This window comes from Taurulus bubalis (genome assembly GCF_910589615.1).
Source record: "Taurulus bubalis genome assembly, chromosome: 19".
Lineage (NCBI taxonomy): Eukaryota > Metazoa > Chordata > Actinopteri > Perciformes > Cottidae > Taurulus > Taurulus bubalis.
Genome location: NC_136607.1, coordinates 12,506,957 through 12,524,200, shown reverse-complemented (window position 1 = coordinate 12,524,200; position 17,244 = coordinate 12,506,957). Strand labels below are relative to the sequence as shown.

Sequence of the window (17,244 nt, the reverse complement as noted above, 5' to 3'; positions counted from 1 at the left end):
TGTGACCTGTAGGTAAGTTAACGGCGGTAGCTCAGCCATGCCGTCCGGCGCTGGACCAAGCAGCCCGGCAGCGGCACTCGCCGAAGCGCTGGAGAACTCCTCCCGGCTTATTGACAGACACCTGCAAGAAGACCGCTGCTTTCCGGACCTCTCGGAGCTGCTCAGCGTCCCCGCGCACAGTAAGTCACGTGAAGGGATGTGCAAGAAGCGAGGGAGAGAGATAGACCTATAAGTAGCTATTCAACTCAAGTGGTTCTTTTTACACCAGGGATGCCGAAATGTACACAAAGATGGGATAGAGTAGGCGGTGGGAAGTTGGTCGCTGTTGATGCTGTCAAAGGTTGTTTACGCCCAGATGTAGAAGAACAACACGAGGAAGGTTTGAGGAGTGATCCCATGAGACATTCATAGTCACTTCACAAGTAACGTGATGTGATTTTAATTGTAATTCATCAAAAGAAAAGTTGTCATTCTCTGCTGTAATGTTGTGATTTATGGATTACAGTAAACAACAATTTGCAAGCTATATCTAAATATTTTAATGAAGTTTCCACATATGGACTCATATTTACCAGATTCAATTACAGAAATAAGGGAAATATGCTGTTTACACCTTTTTCATGAGGAGATGTGATGTATGGCTGTCAGGCAGCACCTATTAACCCCTTGGTGCAAATACTGCTGCCAAAATATCCCTTTCTTCATAATTCATCCAGAATAGGCTGATAAACCTGGGTCATAATGGGTCGTATTATTGGCACAAGTAGAGATGGAGAACGAAGATGGTCAACCAGCCTTGTAGCTCATGTTATACAGGAGAAACACACACTGCACAACAATATGAACACAGCACTTTAGTTTTTGCTTTCATTTTCCCTGAGTTTTTCTATGCACACACCAGACTAATTTCAACAAAGTTCTGCAATGTGGAGCATCTTGTTAAAAACCCATTTCAGAGTGGACTTTTATTTTGACCCGTCCAAGGCACACCTGAATAATAATCATGCTGTCGGCATGTTGATAAGCTGCACCTGTCCTGTGGATGGATTCTCTTGGAAAGGGTGAAGTGCTCACTAACACAGATTTCAACAAATTTGTGACACAAATTTGAGAGAAAGAAGTCTTATGTGCTCTTGACTAGTTAAAAATGTGAGCAAAAAGAAAAGTATTTTTATTGTATTTCAACTCATAGAAAAAACGCAAGGTGCCAGAGTGGGTCTCTCTGGTTTAATAAATTGGTAAATAAATATAATCGGGATACAGCATTTGGTCTGTGGGACGTGTAGAATCAGACTTTAACTTTGTTGTTGTTTATTGTGTTGATAGATATGCCGTCCCTCTCTGGAGTGTCGGACATGGACTACCCGCTCCAGGGACCAGGTTTACTCAGTGTGCCAAATCTCCCAGAGCTCAGTGACGTCCGCCGAGTTCCTCTGCCACCTGAGCTGGTGGAGCAGTTCAGCCGTATCCTTTTAGTTATTCAGGAACTTTCACTTTCATCAGACCCTAATGTTGCACGGTATATCAATACTAAAAAGGTACCGCAGTACCCGTATGTTAAAAACGATACAATTTTGCATATTTTTAGTATCGATACTTCATTAAAATAGCGCGGATCAGAGCGCACTCACTGCTCCGCTCCCTGTCATGCTGCCTGCATGCATTGACTGTAAGGAGACGGGATCAAGGAGGCGGAGCTTAAGGAGCAGGACTGCCCATCGCTCACATGCGCAACAGGCAACACTCACTCAAATTGAGTAATCAGGGGAGACGTGGGCTCAATGCAGGAGCTCTTGCCGACCGTCCTCAGCTTTTTGGAACAAAAGATGCCAGAAGTGAAATCTGGAAGTACTTTGGCTACATTGCAGACTGAAGGAAAGTCTACTGACACACACAGACCCGTCTGCAAAACCCGTTTCAAAGCCACACAGACCGAGGGAGGACACACGTCAAACATGGCAAAGCACCTTTCAGAAAGACTCCCCAAACAATAAGCCCACATAGCCGTGTAGAATCAATGCTATGATGGCATCGTGTAGTTTTCATTAATATCTTGCTGTAGGCTAATACTAATAACTAACTAATGCCATTTGTTAAGTGTTTCAAAAGCTGGGCAGGAACAAGCTGGTAAAATAGGGAACCATACAGATGTTTTATGTATTACTCTTATAGATAAATATACCTGTATCGTATTTGTGGTATTGTATCAAATTCTGGTATCGTATCGTAAGTATCGGTATCGTGAAATCTTTTGCAGGTATCGTATCAAAGTCATAATTTTGGCATCGTGACAACCCTATCAGACCCAGAGGTTTCCATCTCACATGTAGTAAAAATGTTTACGGTTGATTGCTTTGTTTTGAGTCAAATTTCAGTTTCAACTTAACCATTTGACAGATATGCAATGTAACTGCATGATGGGAGTTTTTCCAGAGATCTGTCGAGCATGGCTTACTATTGACAATGACATCTTTATGTGGAATTATGAAGATGGGTGAGTACTGTTACTTTATATGGGAACAATGTGCATTACATGAAAACAACTGAAGTGCCCATAATGTGAACTCCTATATATTATTAGTATTCCCTATTAATTGCGATCTTCCGCTGATGATATATCCGGAGTGAAGACAATTATTTCCTTTTTTTTTCTCCTATTTCTTGCAGCGGCGATGTGGCCTATTTTGATGGCCTTATTGAAACCATTCTGGCAGTGGGCCTTGTAAAACCAAAACAAGGTATGTTTAAACATTTAAACATGGCATTGATATACTTTTTTTAATTTTTTTTGAGTAATGTTTGTGTTTTTTTTTTTCTTCGTAGGGATTTTACAGCCACACATTCACTACCTCTTAGTATTGGCCACCTCTGTGGATGTAGTGATCCTTGGGCTGAGCTTCCCCAAGAACCAGGCGGGTAAGTCTTTCCTACAACTTTAATCACAGGGACACTGCATTGCAGTTGCCTGTAGCGTGTAATTATGTAGATGCCAGTGAGGAATATTCTAACGATGCTTTTCTGTGTTTCAAATTAATTGAAATTTTAGCCTTAAGCGATTAACCTCTAATCCGAACTCCTCTGGGGAATCCTGGAATAAGAAAATCATGTCACGCTACAGTACAATACAAGATTTCCAACTGCTTAAAAGCTGCTAAGAACATGCATAACATGGAGGCTTGCAGCTAAATTTGTTGCCACTTTGTCGCGAGGCAAATGTGCACGATAAGGACAGCTGCTGTACCATAACACAATCTTATTGTAACTGTCTCATTTAAAACTTACACACAGTTAAGAATAAGTACAAAGATACATTCTGTATTTGATTGGTATGTTACTTGTACAGACATCAAGATGCGATATGAAGAGAACTCGGCTGTCATATTCCTGCTACGTTTTGTTTGTAACAAAGTAATTAATATCCTCATGAACATGGAGTGGTTCATCTGTAATCTTTGTTGCCTCTTTTCTTTTGTCGTAGGGTTGAACGACAGCATGTCTGGTGGGATGCAGCTACTACCAGACCCACTCTACTCAATCCCCACAGACAACACCTACATCCAATCCATCACCTCCACAGACCTGGGGCGCATCTTCATGGCAGGGAAGGACGGCTGCCTCTATGAGATAGCTTACCAGGCCGAGGCAGGATGGCTGAGCCAGCGCTGCAGAAAAATAAACCACTCCAAAAGCTCTCTGTCCTTCCTCGTCCCCTCTGTGCTCCAGTTCTCCTTCTCTGAAGATGGTGAGGAGAGACACAGTTATGTAGAAAGATGTCTTTAGTTTAATTAAACTTAACTTTAATGTTTGTCGTCCTTGTGCTCCACAGACCCCATTGCGCAGATTGCTATTGACAACTCCCGCAACACACTATTCACACGCTCTGAGAAAGGTGTCCTGCAGGTATGACGTTTGGTGAATGTCAAGTCAATGTTTCTTGTTTGTGTGGCTGTTTCTGATAAATTAACAAATGTGTGGTGGTTGTCAGTGTGCTGAAATGACTAACAATTTATCTGTTTATTTAGGTGTATGACCTGGGGGCTGATGGTCAAGGTATGAGTCGTGTGGCAACCATGTCACAGAACACCATTGTTGCGGCTGCTGGAAACATAGCCAGGTATGTCAGAGTCTGTTGACCTTTTGTTGTGTTTCCTTCACATCTGTCATTAATTATCTTTATAGAGAAATAATACTTTATTTTCTGTCTCTCTGAAACTCTCCTTCCTCTGCAGGACTATTGATCGTTCTGTCTTCAAACCTGTTATCCAGATCTCTGTGATTGACAGATCTGAATCCTCAGATTGTCACCTGCTCGCTGTCACTAATGCAGGTAAAGATTACTGAACACTAGTGAAGATGAGTAAAAACAGTAGGATACGTGTACGGTAATATGAAATATTTATACTTTATGTGTGCCTGTTTATATTTGTTTGTGTAGGTGTGCGTCTCTACTTCAGCACAACACTCTTTGCCCATCCACACCAGAGGCATGTGGCAGTTCGACCTAGCCTGCTAGCTTTGGTCCATGTCCGTCTACCACCAGGGTTTTCGGCATCCTCTACCCTGCAGAAACCTGCAAAGGTCCACAAGGCACTACACAGCAAAGGTAAACCTTTTTTGTCTGCTATTCATCAGTTTCTCAGAAAGATTCAATGGGAGTCAAACTCAACATTGTTTTCTCCTTTAGGAAATGTAATAATCCAGATCTGCCTGTAATAGCGTTTTGTCTTTTCTTTGTTTAAATGTTCAGGTATTCTGTTAATGGCTGCTTCTGAGACAGAGGACAATGACATTCTGTGGTGCATCAATCATGATTCCTTCCCCTTCAAGAAACCCTTGATGGAGACTCAGGTTAGCACATAAGAAATGTACAATAAATGGAGTAAAATTGTAGGTGTCAGTTTTAATGTCTCCCATTTGCTGCTGCTCTGTATTGCTGATTATGTATAAATGTGCTTTCTGGTCAGAAATAACATACCTCTGGCTTTTTGTCTGATAACCGCTTGTTTTACCACCTAAAAACCAGGATCCATTGGTTTAAAAGAAACTACAATATGCCTCTCTTTCTTCTTTCCTTTTTGCAGATGATGTCTAATGTAGATGGACACGCTTGGGCTCTTTGTGCCATCACTGAGGAGAGACCATCAAAGATATTTACTCCTCTGAACAAGGATCAGATCCCCATCACTGATTCACCTGTGGTGGTCCAACAGCACAATATCCCTCAGCAGAAGTTTGTCCTTCTCTCTGCGAAGGTTAAAACTGCTGCCATGACTCATGTTGCACACATGCTCAATGTTGTCATATTGTGTCAAAACAAAGTCTTAATATGTATACTAAGAGTAGACACTCTCGCTGTCCTGTAGGGGAGTCATATCTTCCAAAAACTGCGGCCGGTGGACCAGCTCCGTCACCTCCTGGTGAGCTGTGCTGGAGGAGAAAATGAAGAGGTTGAGCGTTTCTTCAAGCTGCACAGGGTACGGAGCTAAAATATAAAATGTGTGATGTTTAAAATCCTCTTAAAATGGCCTTTAGCCAAAAACCTACACATGCATGATTTTCGGCTACCCACTGAGAGACGGCAACCTGCATGACACACAAACGCCTTCACGCAGGATTACGTCATGCAGCCATAAACCAGTGTGCAGGCATATTTCTCTCTCACACACACACACACACACGTACGTATAGTGTATATTTGAGTTGTTAATCTGTTCCGTACAGGAGGAGCAGGCTTGTGCCACAGCACTCATCCTGGCTTGTTCCAGCGCGGCTTGTGACAGAGAGGTGTCGCAGTGGGCCACCAGAGCATTCTTCAGGTCAGATTACATTGTTTATACGCGCTCAGATTTACACTTGCTCATACTGTACACAAACTAAAAGCAGTTCCTTTTGTTGTTGGCACAATCAGATATGGAGGAGAAGCACAGATGAGATTCCCAGCTGCCATGTCTTCTGTCGGTACTGTTGGACCTGTGATGAGCTCTCCTGCTCCAGGTAAATTAGAATTAAATACTGACCTGAGGAAAATGTATAGATAAAGAGCGAACGTATCGGCTCAAACTCTTGTGATATTGTGCAAAGCCTCATATACACATTGCCATGTCCATAAGTATTAAACCAATATTTGGTTGAACATGATATACAAACAAAAAATGTATTGTTATAACATTTAAAATATCACATTTCATATCATGGACATAAGGCGCAAAAATACATACTTAGAACCTTCTAATTCTTATGTAATTTTGGCAGAATTTGACAGCCCTAGTAAACTTGTGTAATTCTTGTTACTCTTCCCCAGGCATCGTGCCGCCAGCTTTTGCCACACCTTTCGCACAAATGCACTCTGGGTCTGCCCCCATCACGCCCATGTCAACTGGCCCAGAGGTTATTTTCTCAGGGAAACACAACGGCATCTGTGTTTACTTTGCTCGCATTCTTGGGTAAGTCAATTGTGTCATCAACTTCCACATTGTCTTATTTTGGATATGTTTTCTGGGCGATAGCCTCAATTAGATATGTGTCTCTTTATTTAGAGGTGTGGATGCTGATGTGTGACGATGCTGACCGTGTCTTTCTCCCCTGTTCTCTGCCGAACACACATTAACAGAAATATTTGGGATGGCAGTCTTGCTGTTGAGAAAACTATAAGCAAAGGAAATCAGACTGTCAGTATTGTAAGTATCATAATTAATAACGCAGGAATTTATTTAACAGTTTCATAGTGGTTATGTAAGTTTTTAGAATGATGCTGGACGTGGTTTGTTTACACAATCTGTTATCTCCACAGTTGGAAAGCAGCGTTGGTTCGTTTGAACTGGAGTCCGTACTCATGGAGCTCTGTGGTTTGCGGGATTTTCTTGATAAAAACTCTCAGTTCGATCCATCTGCTCTTGGTGCTGCAAGGTAAGAGCTCATTTGATGCCTTAATAGATTTAAGACATTTTGCCTGCTTTAGAAGTTTGTTTTTGTGAAAACAGGTGGTTTTATCTCTAATTTGTGGGCTTATCAGACCAAATGAACAAGAATTTCAATAGAAAGATTTGAATAATAATCAAGCTCAAAATGAATTACAAAATGAATATATATTTATCTTACTTTTACTTTGTCACTGAAATTATTTCCCACAAGAAACTGGAACCTGCAAAAACTTCTGTAGCCAAGTCTCATTTCCCATCCCCCCTGAATAACATCTGCTCTGCTCCCTCTTAGCTTCAGCTCTCCTGCCAACCTGCAGCAAAGGCTGCTGGGATTTATGCGTCCCGACGGAACCAGCACTCAGCAGATCCAGCAGGAGCTCCAGAGAAAATATCACAGTGAGTTATGATGGCAGGTTTCTGCATTTCTCTGAATAATGTCATGAGAATTAATACCCCAAATATTAATGGTATTATTAATCAACTTGAAAAAAAGTAAATGTGGAACTTTGTACCAACAAAAGAGGAAAACGTGATTTATGTTTATGTTCACTTTCATCACTGATATCTTTATTCCTTTTTAAATTGCTGTATGTCTTGTCCCTTTGTTTCCATCTCTGTAAATAGCCAAGGCTCAGGTCTATGAGAAAGTATCCCTGCAGGGCACCCAGCAGCTCGTGCATCGCTCTTATCAGACGCTGGCCCTCTTGAAGCTCCTCTGTGATCATCAGTTCAGCGTCATTATGTCCGAGCTGCCAAAGGTACATGTGTGCATAAACACTTCTGCTGTAGACAACGCATCGCTGCAGTACTTATCCACATGCCTTCCTGAATGTAATACCTTTTTGTTTTCAGCCATAAACCCAGTGAACCATGTGATCTTTCCATTATCTTGCTCATTGCTCACTTTTCTGTGTTTTGTAGGAGTTTCAAGAGCAGATGAAGGGAGCGAGTTTTAAGGATGTACTGATCCGGGGCAAGGAGCTGTCTGGAGCGCTCGTCACAGCCCTCATTAATGTCTACATCAAAGATAATGCCTCCGTGGAAGCCATCAGCAATCACCTGCGTGACATCTGTCCCCTACTGTACAGCAGCGACGACAGCGTTTGCTCCAAGGTACAAACATATTGTGTTTGGAGTCATTGAGAGTTTTTCTTTTTCTTTTTTTTAAATACTCTTCTGTGAATTATCTTAAGATCTTAAAAAGGTACTAGATATAGATAAATGTGTCATTCTTCAGTACAGCTTCAGGGGTCTACAATTAAAGTTTTTTTTATTGATGTGCTTTAAAATTTCTTGCAATCTTCAGGATAATTTTGGCGGCATCAAAGTCATTAAAAGGTATTGATTTACCCGCATTGATCCAAGTGTCTTGAGACTGAATTTGTTGCTTTTGTCTCCCACTCAGGCTAATGAGCTGCTGCAGAGCTCTAAGCAGATTCAGAATAAAGCCGACAAAGAGCGAACACTGAGGGAGTCTCTACGGCTCTATCAGCAGATCAGCCAACACACAGATCTGCCGCTGGTCTGCTCTCAGTACAGACAAGGTAGGGAACCTTTTTATGTTATATAATAATGCTAATTATTATATTTTCTGACACTAATGCTATTAAATTGTCTCAGTGCGTTTCTACGAGGGAGTCCTTGAGTTGTGCCTCACGGCAGCAGACAAGAAGGATCCACAGAGACTGGGGCCCCACTTCTACAAGAATGGAGAGCCTGAGGAGGACGGAGTGGGACAGCAGGCCTTCCATGAAAGGTAAAGTGAGGCAGAATTGGCACACAAATCCACATCATTGATTGCCATTTTAGACAATTGTCACAACATTTGTCACCCCTCCCCTGTCTGGTCCAGACTTTTGTGTTATAAGTGCATTACAGACACCATGCAGGAGCTGGTGAACCAGAGTAAAGCCGCCCCTCAGTCCCCCAGCGTCCCTAAGCAGCCTGGGCCTCCCGTCATGACTTCTGACCCTAACATGCTCAGCAACGAAGAAGCTACAGCTCATGTGAGAAATGACTTGACAGTTGATGCTTATTTCTTGCAAGAGCGGTGCAAAGGATCTGCATTATTAATGAAACTATGTTGTTCCCTTGCAGTTTGAGCAGATTCTCGGTCTGGCTCAGAGGTCTCAGGATGAGCTGTTTCACATCGCTCTGTACAACTGGCTGATTCAGGCCGACCTGCCTGATAAGTTACTGGAGGTAGAGTATTTTTCCATGTTTTTTTCCATGAAACTTGCATCTTAAAGGAACATTATGTTACACTAATTGCTATTGTATAAAATATCAGTTAGCATGATGCCGTTATCCAGCTCGAGTCAGGATCACTTCACCAGCTGTGTCTTAAACCCTGAGTACTCTATAATAGTTTAATGTGGGAATTATCTACTAGTAGCCGTAATAAACATGTTACGGCTAACTAACCATAGCTGAACCTCACTGCCTACCTGTTAAGGAGACAATCGGTCAACTCTGCACCCATTTTAACATCCTTCTGAGCGGTCTCCATTTTTCAAATGTATTTCCAATATTTACCTGTGTTCTACCATGTCTCTAGTCTTATAGCTTTTAAGAAAGATGCCATGGCTTCTTAGGTCTGGTCAAATTCTACATTATTTATGTTGATCCAGTTTCCTTGCTTCATGAATGCAGCACGCTGTGTTTGCTTGCCAATTTGTTACATATCTGCGTGGGCAGGATCACACAGACCAAAACTAAAACAAACTTAATGCACTGGATTGGAAATTATATCGGAGAACATACCGGCTGTAACATTGTTGTTGGAGAAGCCAGCATTTCATCTAAGCACATTTACTTTGTCTGATGATGAGTACATCATCCAAATTGTATAGCCCCACGCACCCACACGTTGTGGTTGTCCTGATGAACTGAGACACTTAACAGGTGTTTGTGTAATTACATGCCATATGTCTGACTGCTGTCCTTTTTGTATTTGTCCTCTGTTGTCCAGGTGAATTCTCTGTACCTGGAGGAACACTTGATGCATATGATCAAGCAGGACCAGAGCAAGGTGCACAATATGGATCTGTTGTGGCGCTACTACGAGAAGAACCGTAACTTTGGCAAGGCAGCTCATGTACTGGCCCGTCTCGCTGACATGCACAGGTTGGGACACACAACAGCTGGATATTAAGTTTCATCCCGGTTGATTATCATTTAACATATCTACAGAAAATACATTTACGAACAACTTGCAACACTGACTCTTCCGAGACCCTGATGCCCTCATATACCATATATGCACTCATGAACTCTTTACAATTATTATTTAAATTCCTTAAAAGGTGAAGACATTAGTAAAAAGAAGTACCTTCATGTTCTCTTCTTCTGCAGCAGCGAGATCTCACTGATGCAGCGTTTGGAGTACATCGCAAGAGCCATCCTGTCTGCTAAGAGTTCCTCGTGCATCTCAGCTCAGGCCTCTGATGGAGAGTTCCTTCACGAGCTGGAAGAAAAGATGGAGGTACGTATGTGTTGTGATCACGGTTAAATAATCTTCGAGTGATTCGCCGTTGTAACCACTCGGTTTCTGTGTTTGATTCCTTTTCCCAGCTGGTGCGTATCCAAGTACAGATCCAGGACACCCTGATCAGACAGTACTCCCATCATCCCTCAGTGAAAAATGTTATCTCCCTGTTGGATTCAGAGCTTATGGACATGACCAAGGTAAAACGCAGCAGCAGAACAATGAGAAGTTGGGGTTTATAAAGAATTTCCATTAACGTGAAAATGTTAAATGCTGAACATGTTTTGTCTGGTGTAGCTCTACGGGGAGTTTGCTGACCATTACAAATTGTCCGAGTGCAAGCTGGCCATCATTCACTGTGCTGGACACTCTGACCCAATCCTGGTGCACTCACTGTGGCAAGAGATCATGGAAAAAGGCAAGTAAAAGTGTCAACACCAAACCTTTTTAAAAATGCTTTTCCTATGCCATATGATGTTGGTTTCAGTGATGATTGTTTTCTCTTGTCTAGAGCTGGGAGACAGTGTTGCTATGAGTCCAGCCGACAGAATGAGGTCTCTCAGTTTGAAACTGGTATCACTGGGAAAGATTTACGCAGGGACACCAAGATATTTCCCTTTGGGTAAGCTTTTATACGTTCCTGTTATCATGTTCTGTTTTCCTCGTTAGAACTCTCCACCTTGCTGTTTACTAATTTGTTAACAGTAATATGATTAGACTTCCCTGTTGCATCATTTATGTCATCATGTCTCAGTGGTACAGGCCTGCAGGGTCATGCTGGTGCTCTAGGTGATTGCTTAATTACCTCTCATTACAACCAGCCAGTTCAAACTTGTCTTCTCTGTGGAGACAATGATTCATTTTATATGCATCCTTGGCACTTGCATTCACAGAATCAATTATGTCAGACTCAAAACATTTCCCCCCCAGTGATATAAAAAGTGCTGAGTATGCCCTGCTAATGTGCAATGTGTCCTGTGATTGTAGAGTTCCTAGTAAAGTTTCTGGAGCAGGAAGTGTGTCGGCTGAACTGGGACGTTGGCTTCGTCACCGTCACCATGCAGGAGATCGGAGTACAGTTGCCACGTCTTCTGGAGGTTTATGACCAACTCTTCAAAACTCGGGTATGTGCTTCAGATTATCACATTTCAATGAATCACTTTTTTACCCTTCTCCTAAAATCGATGTACATGATTGTAAGCAGCAGTTGCAGTTTTTTTTTTGTGGTTTAAGGATTAAATTGTCTCTTGCTTAACCCACCATGCCTCATTCCTTCTTTCTTTCCTGTAGGATCCCTGTTGGCAGCGGCTGAAGAAACCTCTGCACTTGGTGGAGTGTATCCACGTGCTTCTCTCAGGATTCGTGGATGAGCCCACCAGAGTACCAAGCTATGACAAGTAATTACTGTCCGAGGAACTATTCAACAGCCGGCCTGTAGTGGGCGCCGTGGTGTTTGTCTTGTGTTTATAGGGACATTAGCATGAGGTCCCTGGTTAAAACACTTGTGACAGCAAATGCTGCATCCTCTGTGTCCATGAGCAAGACCAGAGCTCTCCCTACAGGCTCATTTTACTGTCCGCTGTTTTAGGTCTTGCACCTTCTACACAGGAAGATACATGAATAATAAATGGTTTGTTTGATTAACACAGAACATTTTGGATAATGGTATCTCCGATGAGCAGCAAAATTAACATCAGAAAACAGCTCTCATCTTGATCAGACTGGAGCATTTTTTCCACAGGGAGAGGCATTTTTGCAGTTTCTAGGCAACACATGTCTGTCAATGTGCTACCAGCAGCTGCATCAGTCAGTCAAACGCAGCAGATGTAAAACCTTACTGTAAACTCCAAATGCCCACTATCTCAGATGGATGCTTATTATTAGAACTACTCTCCAGGGGTTGTTATGTAAAGGATAGGTCCACATTTACTTTAAGTCTTTCTTAAAACAATACTCTTATGGCCGTAGGTCCATTGAAATGTTCGTTGGTGAGAGTAATTCCTCCTCAATACTGGCTGTGAGGAAATCCCTTCCAAATGCAATGTCAATGTAACAGATGGATGGTGGATTCCTTCCAAAGTTAGTGTATTTTCAGTACAGGTAAACATTGTCTGGGGAAATATGGAACCGCTTGTTTTTACCAACTCAGACTACGGACTTCCTCATATTAGCTTCAGCAAGGTGCCTGTTGTGTTATTGAACCTGTCAAAATCTACATTAAACCCAAAGTAAACTTGGATTAACAGTTAGTTTTCTCTCCCATTTCAGACGCCGGTTCACTAACGTGTGTCTTGACAACATCTGTGGGTACCTCGTGGAGCTGCAGTCTCTGAGCCCAAACATGGCCCTTCAACAAACCATCGGGAACTTCAAGTCGCTGCAGGCAAAGCTGGAGAAAGTCCACTGACTCTTCTAATGACGTTATTCACAGGAAAAGCAACAGGTGACATCTGGATCGTGCCATGTTGGCCTTAATTAAATGGCTGATTTAAAAAGTGTGATTACACAAAATGATGATTGTATTCCATAGTAGAGTTTTCCTCTTTTTCTCTTCGGTCGGATGTGTTGCAGCTTAGCGAGTGCTTGTTGTTAAGGGACAGAGAGGAAAGAGGAAGACAGAAGAGGCAGGTTTTATAACTTATTTAATACATTTTGTTATGAATCTAAACATTATGCTGCAATACAAATTTGGAAAGCAAGGCACTGTTGGTTATTTGCTTTGTGTGCATATAGCTGTGTCTAAAAGATGGATATCTAAAATTGACAAGATATTTGAGTTACTTGTGTTGACAAAAACATGAAATCACTCTGAATTTTAAAAGTGGGTTTTCATACATTGAAGATGCTCTCATTGACGATTGATTTGGGATATTTTCCTTTTTGAATCCACTTGCTAAATATATCCAAGTAAAGCATTTTGATCACAGGGGAATCATTTAGATTGTTCTGTTTCCCTCCAAGCGAACAGTTCAGGTTTGGATGTTGTAATTATGTACATAACTTGGCCATAATGTTGTCTCTTCTGCCAAAGGTCATGCAGACACAAACACCGAAACATTTTTTCTTTCATGTTTATTATTTAGAGTGAGCATTTTGTTGTCTTAGCTGATACATTTAACAGTGATTTTTGTGATTTGTTTTGAATGCTGAACACATTTTTAACACTGTGCAGTTCAGTGCTGTACTGCAAACTTTGAGCGGGAAAATAAATCATAAGACATTTTTATGAAGAAATAAAACTTGTTCTTGATTTTTGTGTATGAGGATGTTTTGAAAACATTATACAGAAACTTGTTGGCTGCAAACCAACACACTTACATTCTTGGTTCCAGTTTTGTGGTAAATTTGACTAGTACTTGTCAGGAGAAAGGAGAACTAAATTGCCTTGAGTTTATAAAGCTACACTGCAGAGGGAGTGCAATAATGGACTTAATGTCTTCACTGTTTGTGTTTACATAATTATCTTTAATTGAAAACGGCACATCGGGTTTCTTACTGTCATCACGAACTGACGTTGCGGCAGTAATTGCTTAATTTCTTTCTCCAATTTGCTCTGCACTCTAGTGCACAATTATGCTCAATTCATAGCATTATGAAAAAAGACTAGATGCTGGGTTGATTTCTCTCTTAATGACAGTGAGTCAGTACATTTATACCATACATAATGTTTACCAGATAATAGGTGTGGACGGTCCCACCTCTTCTAATGTAACTCACTTTAAATGTTTTTAGTCTTTAGGAAATGTTTGTGCACGAAATATAGCGAGAAGAAATGTTATGTTTGCTTTTGTAATCTGTGAGCAGCAATATTTTTTTACCTACGATGACAACTTTTTTACCTTTTTTGTTCGATTTAGAAATATCATTTTACATATTGTTCACTCGACAAGTGACAAACCACTGAAATTGGGTAAAAAGCACAAATAAGAATCCAATTATATGAGGATATATGATGTATTCCTGATGAATGAAGCCCATTAAAATGATGTTTTAAGAGTTGTAACAAACAGTCCAAACCCCCCAAAGTTACAGTTTAACGTCACATCCTCACATCTAAAAACAATTAACTTGGGAATATTTGGTACTTCTATTTAAGAAACGATTATTTCCCTATCAAAATTGTCTATTTAATTCAACGACAATCAACTCATCTATTAGTCGACTAATCATTTCAGCTCTAAAGTAATTCTAAAGACAAAATATAAGAGTGAATAGCTCAAAAGGGACACGTTGTTTTTCCTTCAGATCTGGATGTGATGAACACATTTCTACCTTTTGCATGAGCAGGAAAGCTTTTTCACTCCATACAAGAATATGTAGGGGATGATGCAGGTGTAGGAGGCGGCGATGTAGCTGGCCACCTCCACCACCATCGATGAGGTGTGGATGTTGTTGGAGATGCGCAGGAGCAGATGAGTGAGCCAGCAGACCAGGAACACGGCGGCCACAGCTACCACGCTCTTGGCTGCCCTCACCTGAGTGCTGGAGCTCGGCTTGGCTCGCACCTGGCTGGGCTTGGGAAGATTTGGTGGAGCTCCAACCCCGCTGTCTTCCTTTGGACACGAAGAAGCCGGCACACCCGTGTAGATGTGGCTTGAGGATGCAGGATCTTCTGGATCATTTGAGGGGCCTGGACCAGATACAGTGCTGACTGATCTGTCGTTTCTGCTTTCAGTACTCTTGTTTTCGTCCTTCATCTCCTTAGTAGCGTCCGAGCTATGACCCTGTATGCGTTGCCTGTTTCGGAGCAGAGTGATGACAATCTGGACACTGGCAAATACAATCCCAGCAACAGGGAGAGCATTCGCCAGGGTTAAATAAATAATTTCATAGGTTTGCCTCGCTACAGCACTAGGGTAGACGTCTACGCAGTCTTCTTTGCTCTCGTTCCCGCCCTCCACTGCTATAAAGAAGAAATGTGGGATGCTGAAGACCGCTGCCACCGTCCAGCTCCCGGCCAGCAAGCAGCCCACCAAGCACAGGCTGTCCAGCTGCACCGGAGCGCCTCCACGCTTCAGGGAGCCGACGAGCTTCTGGTGCCAGAAAACACTGATGAAGAAGGTTGAGTAGATGCTGCTGGTTTCGGAGAGGTCGGCGCAAAAACGAAACACGGCACAAAAGGTCTCCCCCAGAAACCAACGTCCGGCGAAATCTGCTATGGTGTCGGGCAGGTCCACCAGGCAGTTGGTGATGAGGTTGGAGACGGCCAGGTTGATGAAAAGGACCTCGTTGGTGCGGATGCCAGATTTCCGCTTGGGCAGGGAGCGTATAGCCAGCCAGTTGTTTCCCAGGATCCCCGCCAGAAACATGAGTCCTCTTATGATGGATTCAACCAGCTCTTCTGCATCCATCGTTTCACAAGATCAGGTGACAACTTCAGTTGCTCTTCACTATACAGTCGGCTGGTCTTGCGGTTTCCGAAGCTTGTAATGTGGGATGCTTTGGTCTTTGGGCATTTATAGAAGCGGGTGAAGAACCAGACCCAATCACACTCTAGAGTTTAAAGTCTCACAGGTTTCTTTTGTCCTCAGGGAGCCTTCATCATGTACTCCCACTGAGTTGGAGGTGGATCTTTCTCATGACAGGCCCTCCCAAGGAGCTCGCCCCGACTTAAAATAGACTACTATGATCTGACTGAGCAACTCTGAAGAGCCACCAGTTAAAGCTCTGAGTCCTCTGTTACATTTCAAACTAAATGTTCCTTCAGGTAATAAAGACATATGACTCATTGGTTTCCACTCAGTAGGACATCTTAACGGAGATTACCACCCATTTTATCATCGCAGCGTTGTGTTTCCCGCGCTCCAGTGCAGTTCAGTTTGTCTCTCTTTGCAAAATATGACAAAACAGAGTGGACTTCCTGCATGCAGATGAGATCTAAATGTCATCTTCTATTTTTTTTGGTGTGTGAAAAATTAACTCATCGTCTCAAAGCTACACAAAGTGAGCGGCCCATTATTTCCCCCTCGCTGCAGCGCTTGATTTTACACCCTGGTGACGAGATACATTTGTACAAACAATACATCATCTTATAATTTGATGTCATGGCTGTCTGCTTCTGCTTTCATGTGTGCTTAATGCGAACAGGATAGGTGAGCTCATGCAGCCCTGTGGTGCCCCTGTACTACAGTGTACTTTTGAAAGGCAGCCATTGACTTTTACCCGTGGGAACCTTCTTTGTAAAGAAAAAATAAAACCATTTGATGATTTAAAAAAAGGATACTTGCATGTCGTTTAACTCCCCGGCAAGCAGGTTGAAGTGTATTAAAGGCTGAACTGAAATCTGCAAATAAAACGCATGCTGTGATGCTCTGGGGTCCTCTGAGTGTTTGTTTAGGTATGTCACATCGGTCACAGCATCATCTGCACTCTGCCCCATAGGGTAGAAAACAGGACCTCACATCCTGATCCGATGTGAGGTCCTGGGACAGGGATGTCGTATGTGTACAGATTGTAAAGCCCTCCCGAGGCACATTTGTAATTTTGGGCTATACAAAATAAACTGAATTGAATTGAATAATTAAGTGATCCATTGGTCTTTTGATGAAATAATAATAAGAAAAAGTCATGCTGGAAGAGAATAAACACCAGCTCAAGTAAGTTTCCCCAACCGGGAGCCCTTTTGGTTTAATTAACCTAATAGCTTATAATGTTACCCATTAACTATTAAAGCTGCGAGTTACAACTTGCTAAAGCACATTGTACCCAAAATAAAAAAAAACAATATGTGAAGACTTGGGATGAAAATATATTTTTAAATAGGTGAAATCTGATACTCTAACAAAGTAATCAGATTACTTTCGGATTACAATATTTTGCACGTTATTAAAAATGCCT

General features: G+C 42.1%; 2 protein-coding genes across 3 annotated transcripts; one reads left to right on the top strand and one right to left on the bottom strand.

The window, feature by feature from the left end:
* Positions 1 to 37: 37 nt before the first annotated feature.
* nup155 (nucleoporin 155) lies at positions 38 to 13,631 on the top strand (the record flags this gene model as incomplete). Of its 2 annotated transcripts, none has more annotated exons than XM_079235145.1 (33): positions 38 to 179; positions 1,327 to 1,464; positions 2,398 to 2,494; positions 2,668 to 2,738; positions 2,824 to 2,916; positions 3,479 to 3,742; positions 3,827 to 3,900; positions 4,023 to 4,114; positions 4,230 to 4,327; positions 4,436 to 4,603; positions 4,748 to 4,848; positions 5,082 to 5,252; positions 5,364 to 5,474; positions 5,722 to 5,816; positions 5,909 to 5,994; positions 6,302 to 6,443; positions 6,611 to 6,677; positions 6,791 to 6,906; positions 7,219 to 7,316; positions 7,545 to 7,678; positions 7,842 to 8,033; positions 8,326 to 8,464; positions 8,541 to 8,676; positions 8,773 to 8,926; positions 9,018 to 9,122; positions 9,892 to 10,046; positions 10,275 to 10,404; positions 10,494 to 10,607; positions 10,705 to 10,825; positions 10,919 to 11,029; positions 11,395 to 11,531; positions 11,698 to 11,804; positions 12,676 to 13,631. In XM_079235145.1, the coding sequence occupies 33 exons, from the start codon at positions 38 to 40 to the stop codon at positions 12,812 to 12,814; spliced, it is 4,098 nt and encodes a 1,365-aa protein (XP_079091271.1). In that variant the 3' UTR covers positions 12,815 to 13,631. The 2 variants fall into 2 exon arrangements, with proteins under 2 accessions (XP_079091271.1, XP_079091270.1); XM_079235144.1 differs by having other exon boundaries at positions 7,213 to 7,316.
* Positions 13,632 to 14,675: 1,044 nt separating this feature from the next.
* ora5 (olfactory receptor class A related 5) lies at positions 14,676 to 15,758 on the bottom strand (the record flags this gene model as incomplete). The annotated part of the gene is made up of 1 exon (XM_079234976.1): positions 14,676 to 15,758. The coding sequence occupies one exon, from the start codon at positions 15,756 to 15,758 to the stop codon at positions 14,676 to 14,678; it is 1,083 nt and encodes a 360-aa protein (XP_079091102.1).
* Positions 15,759 to 17,244: the final 1,486 nt, after the last annotated feature.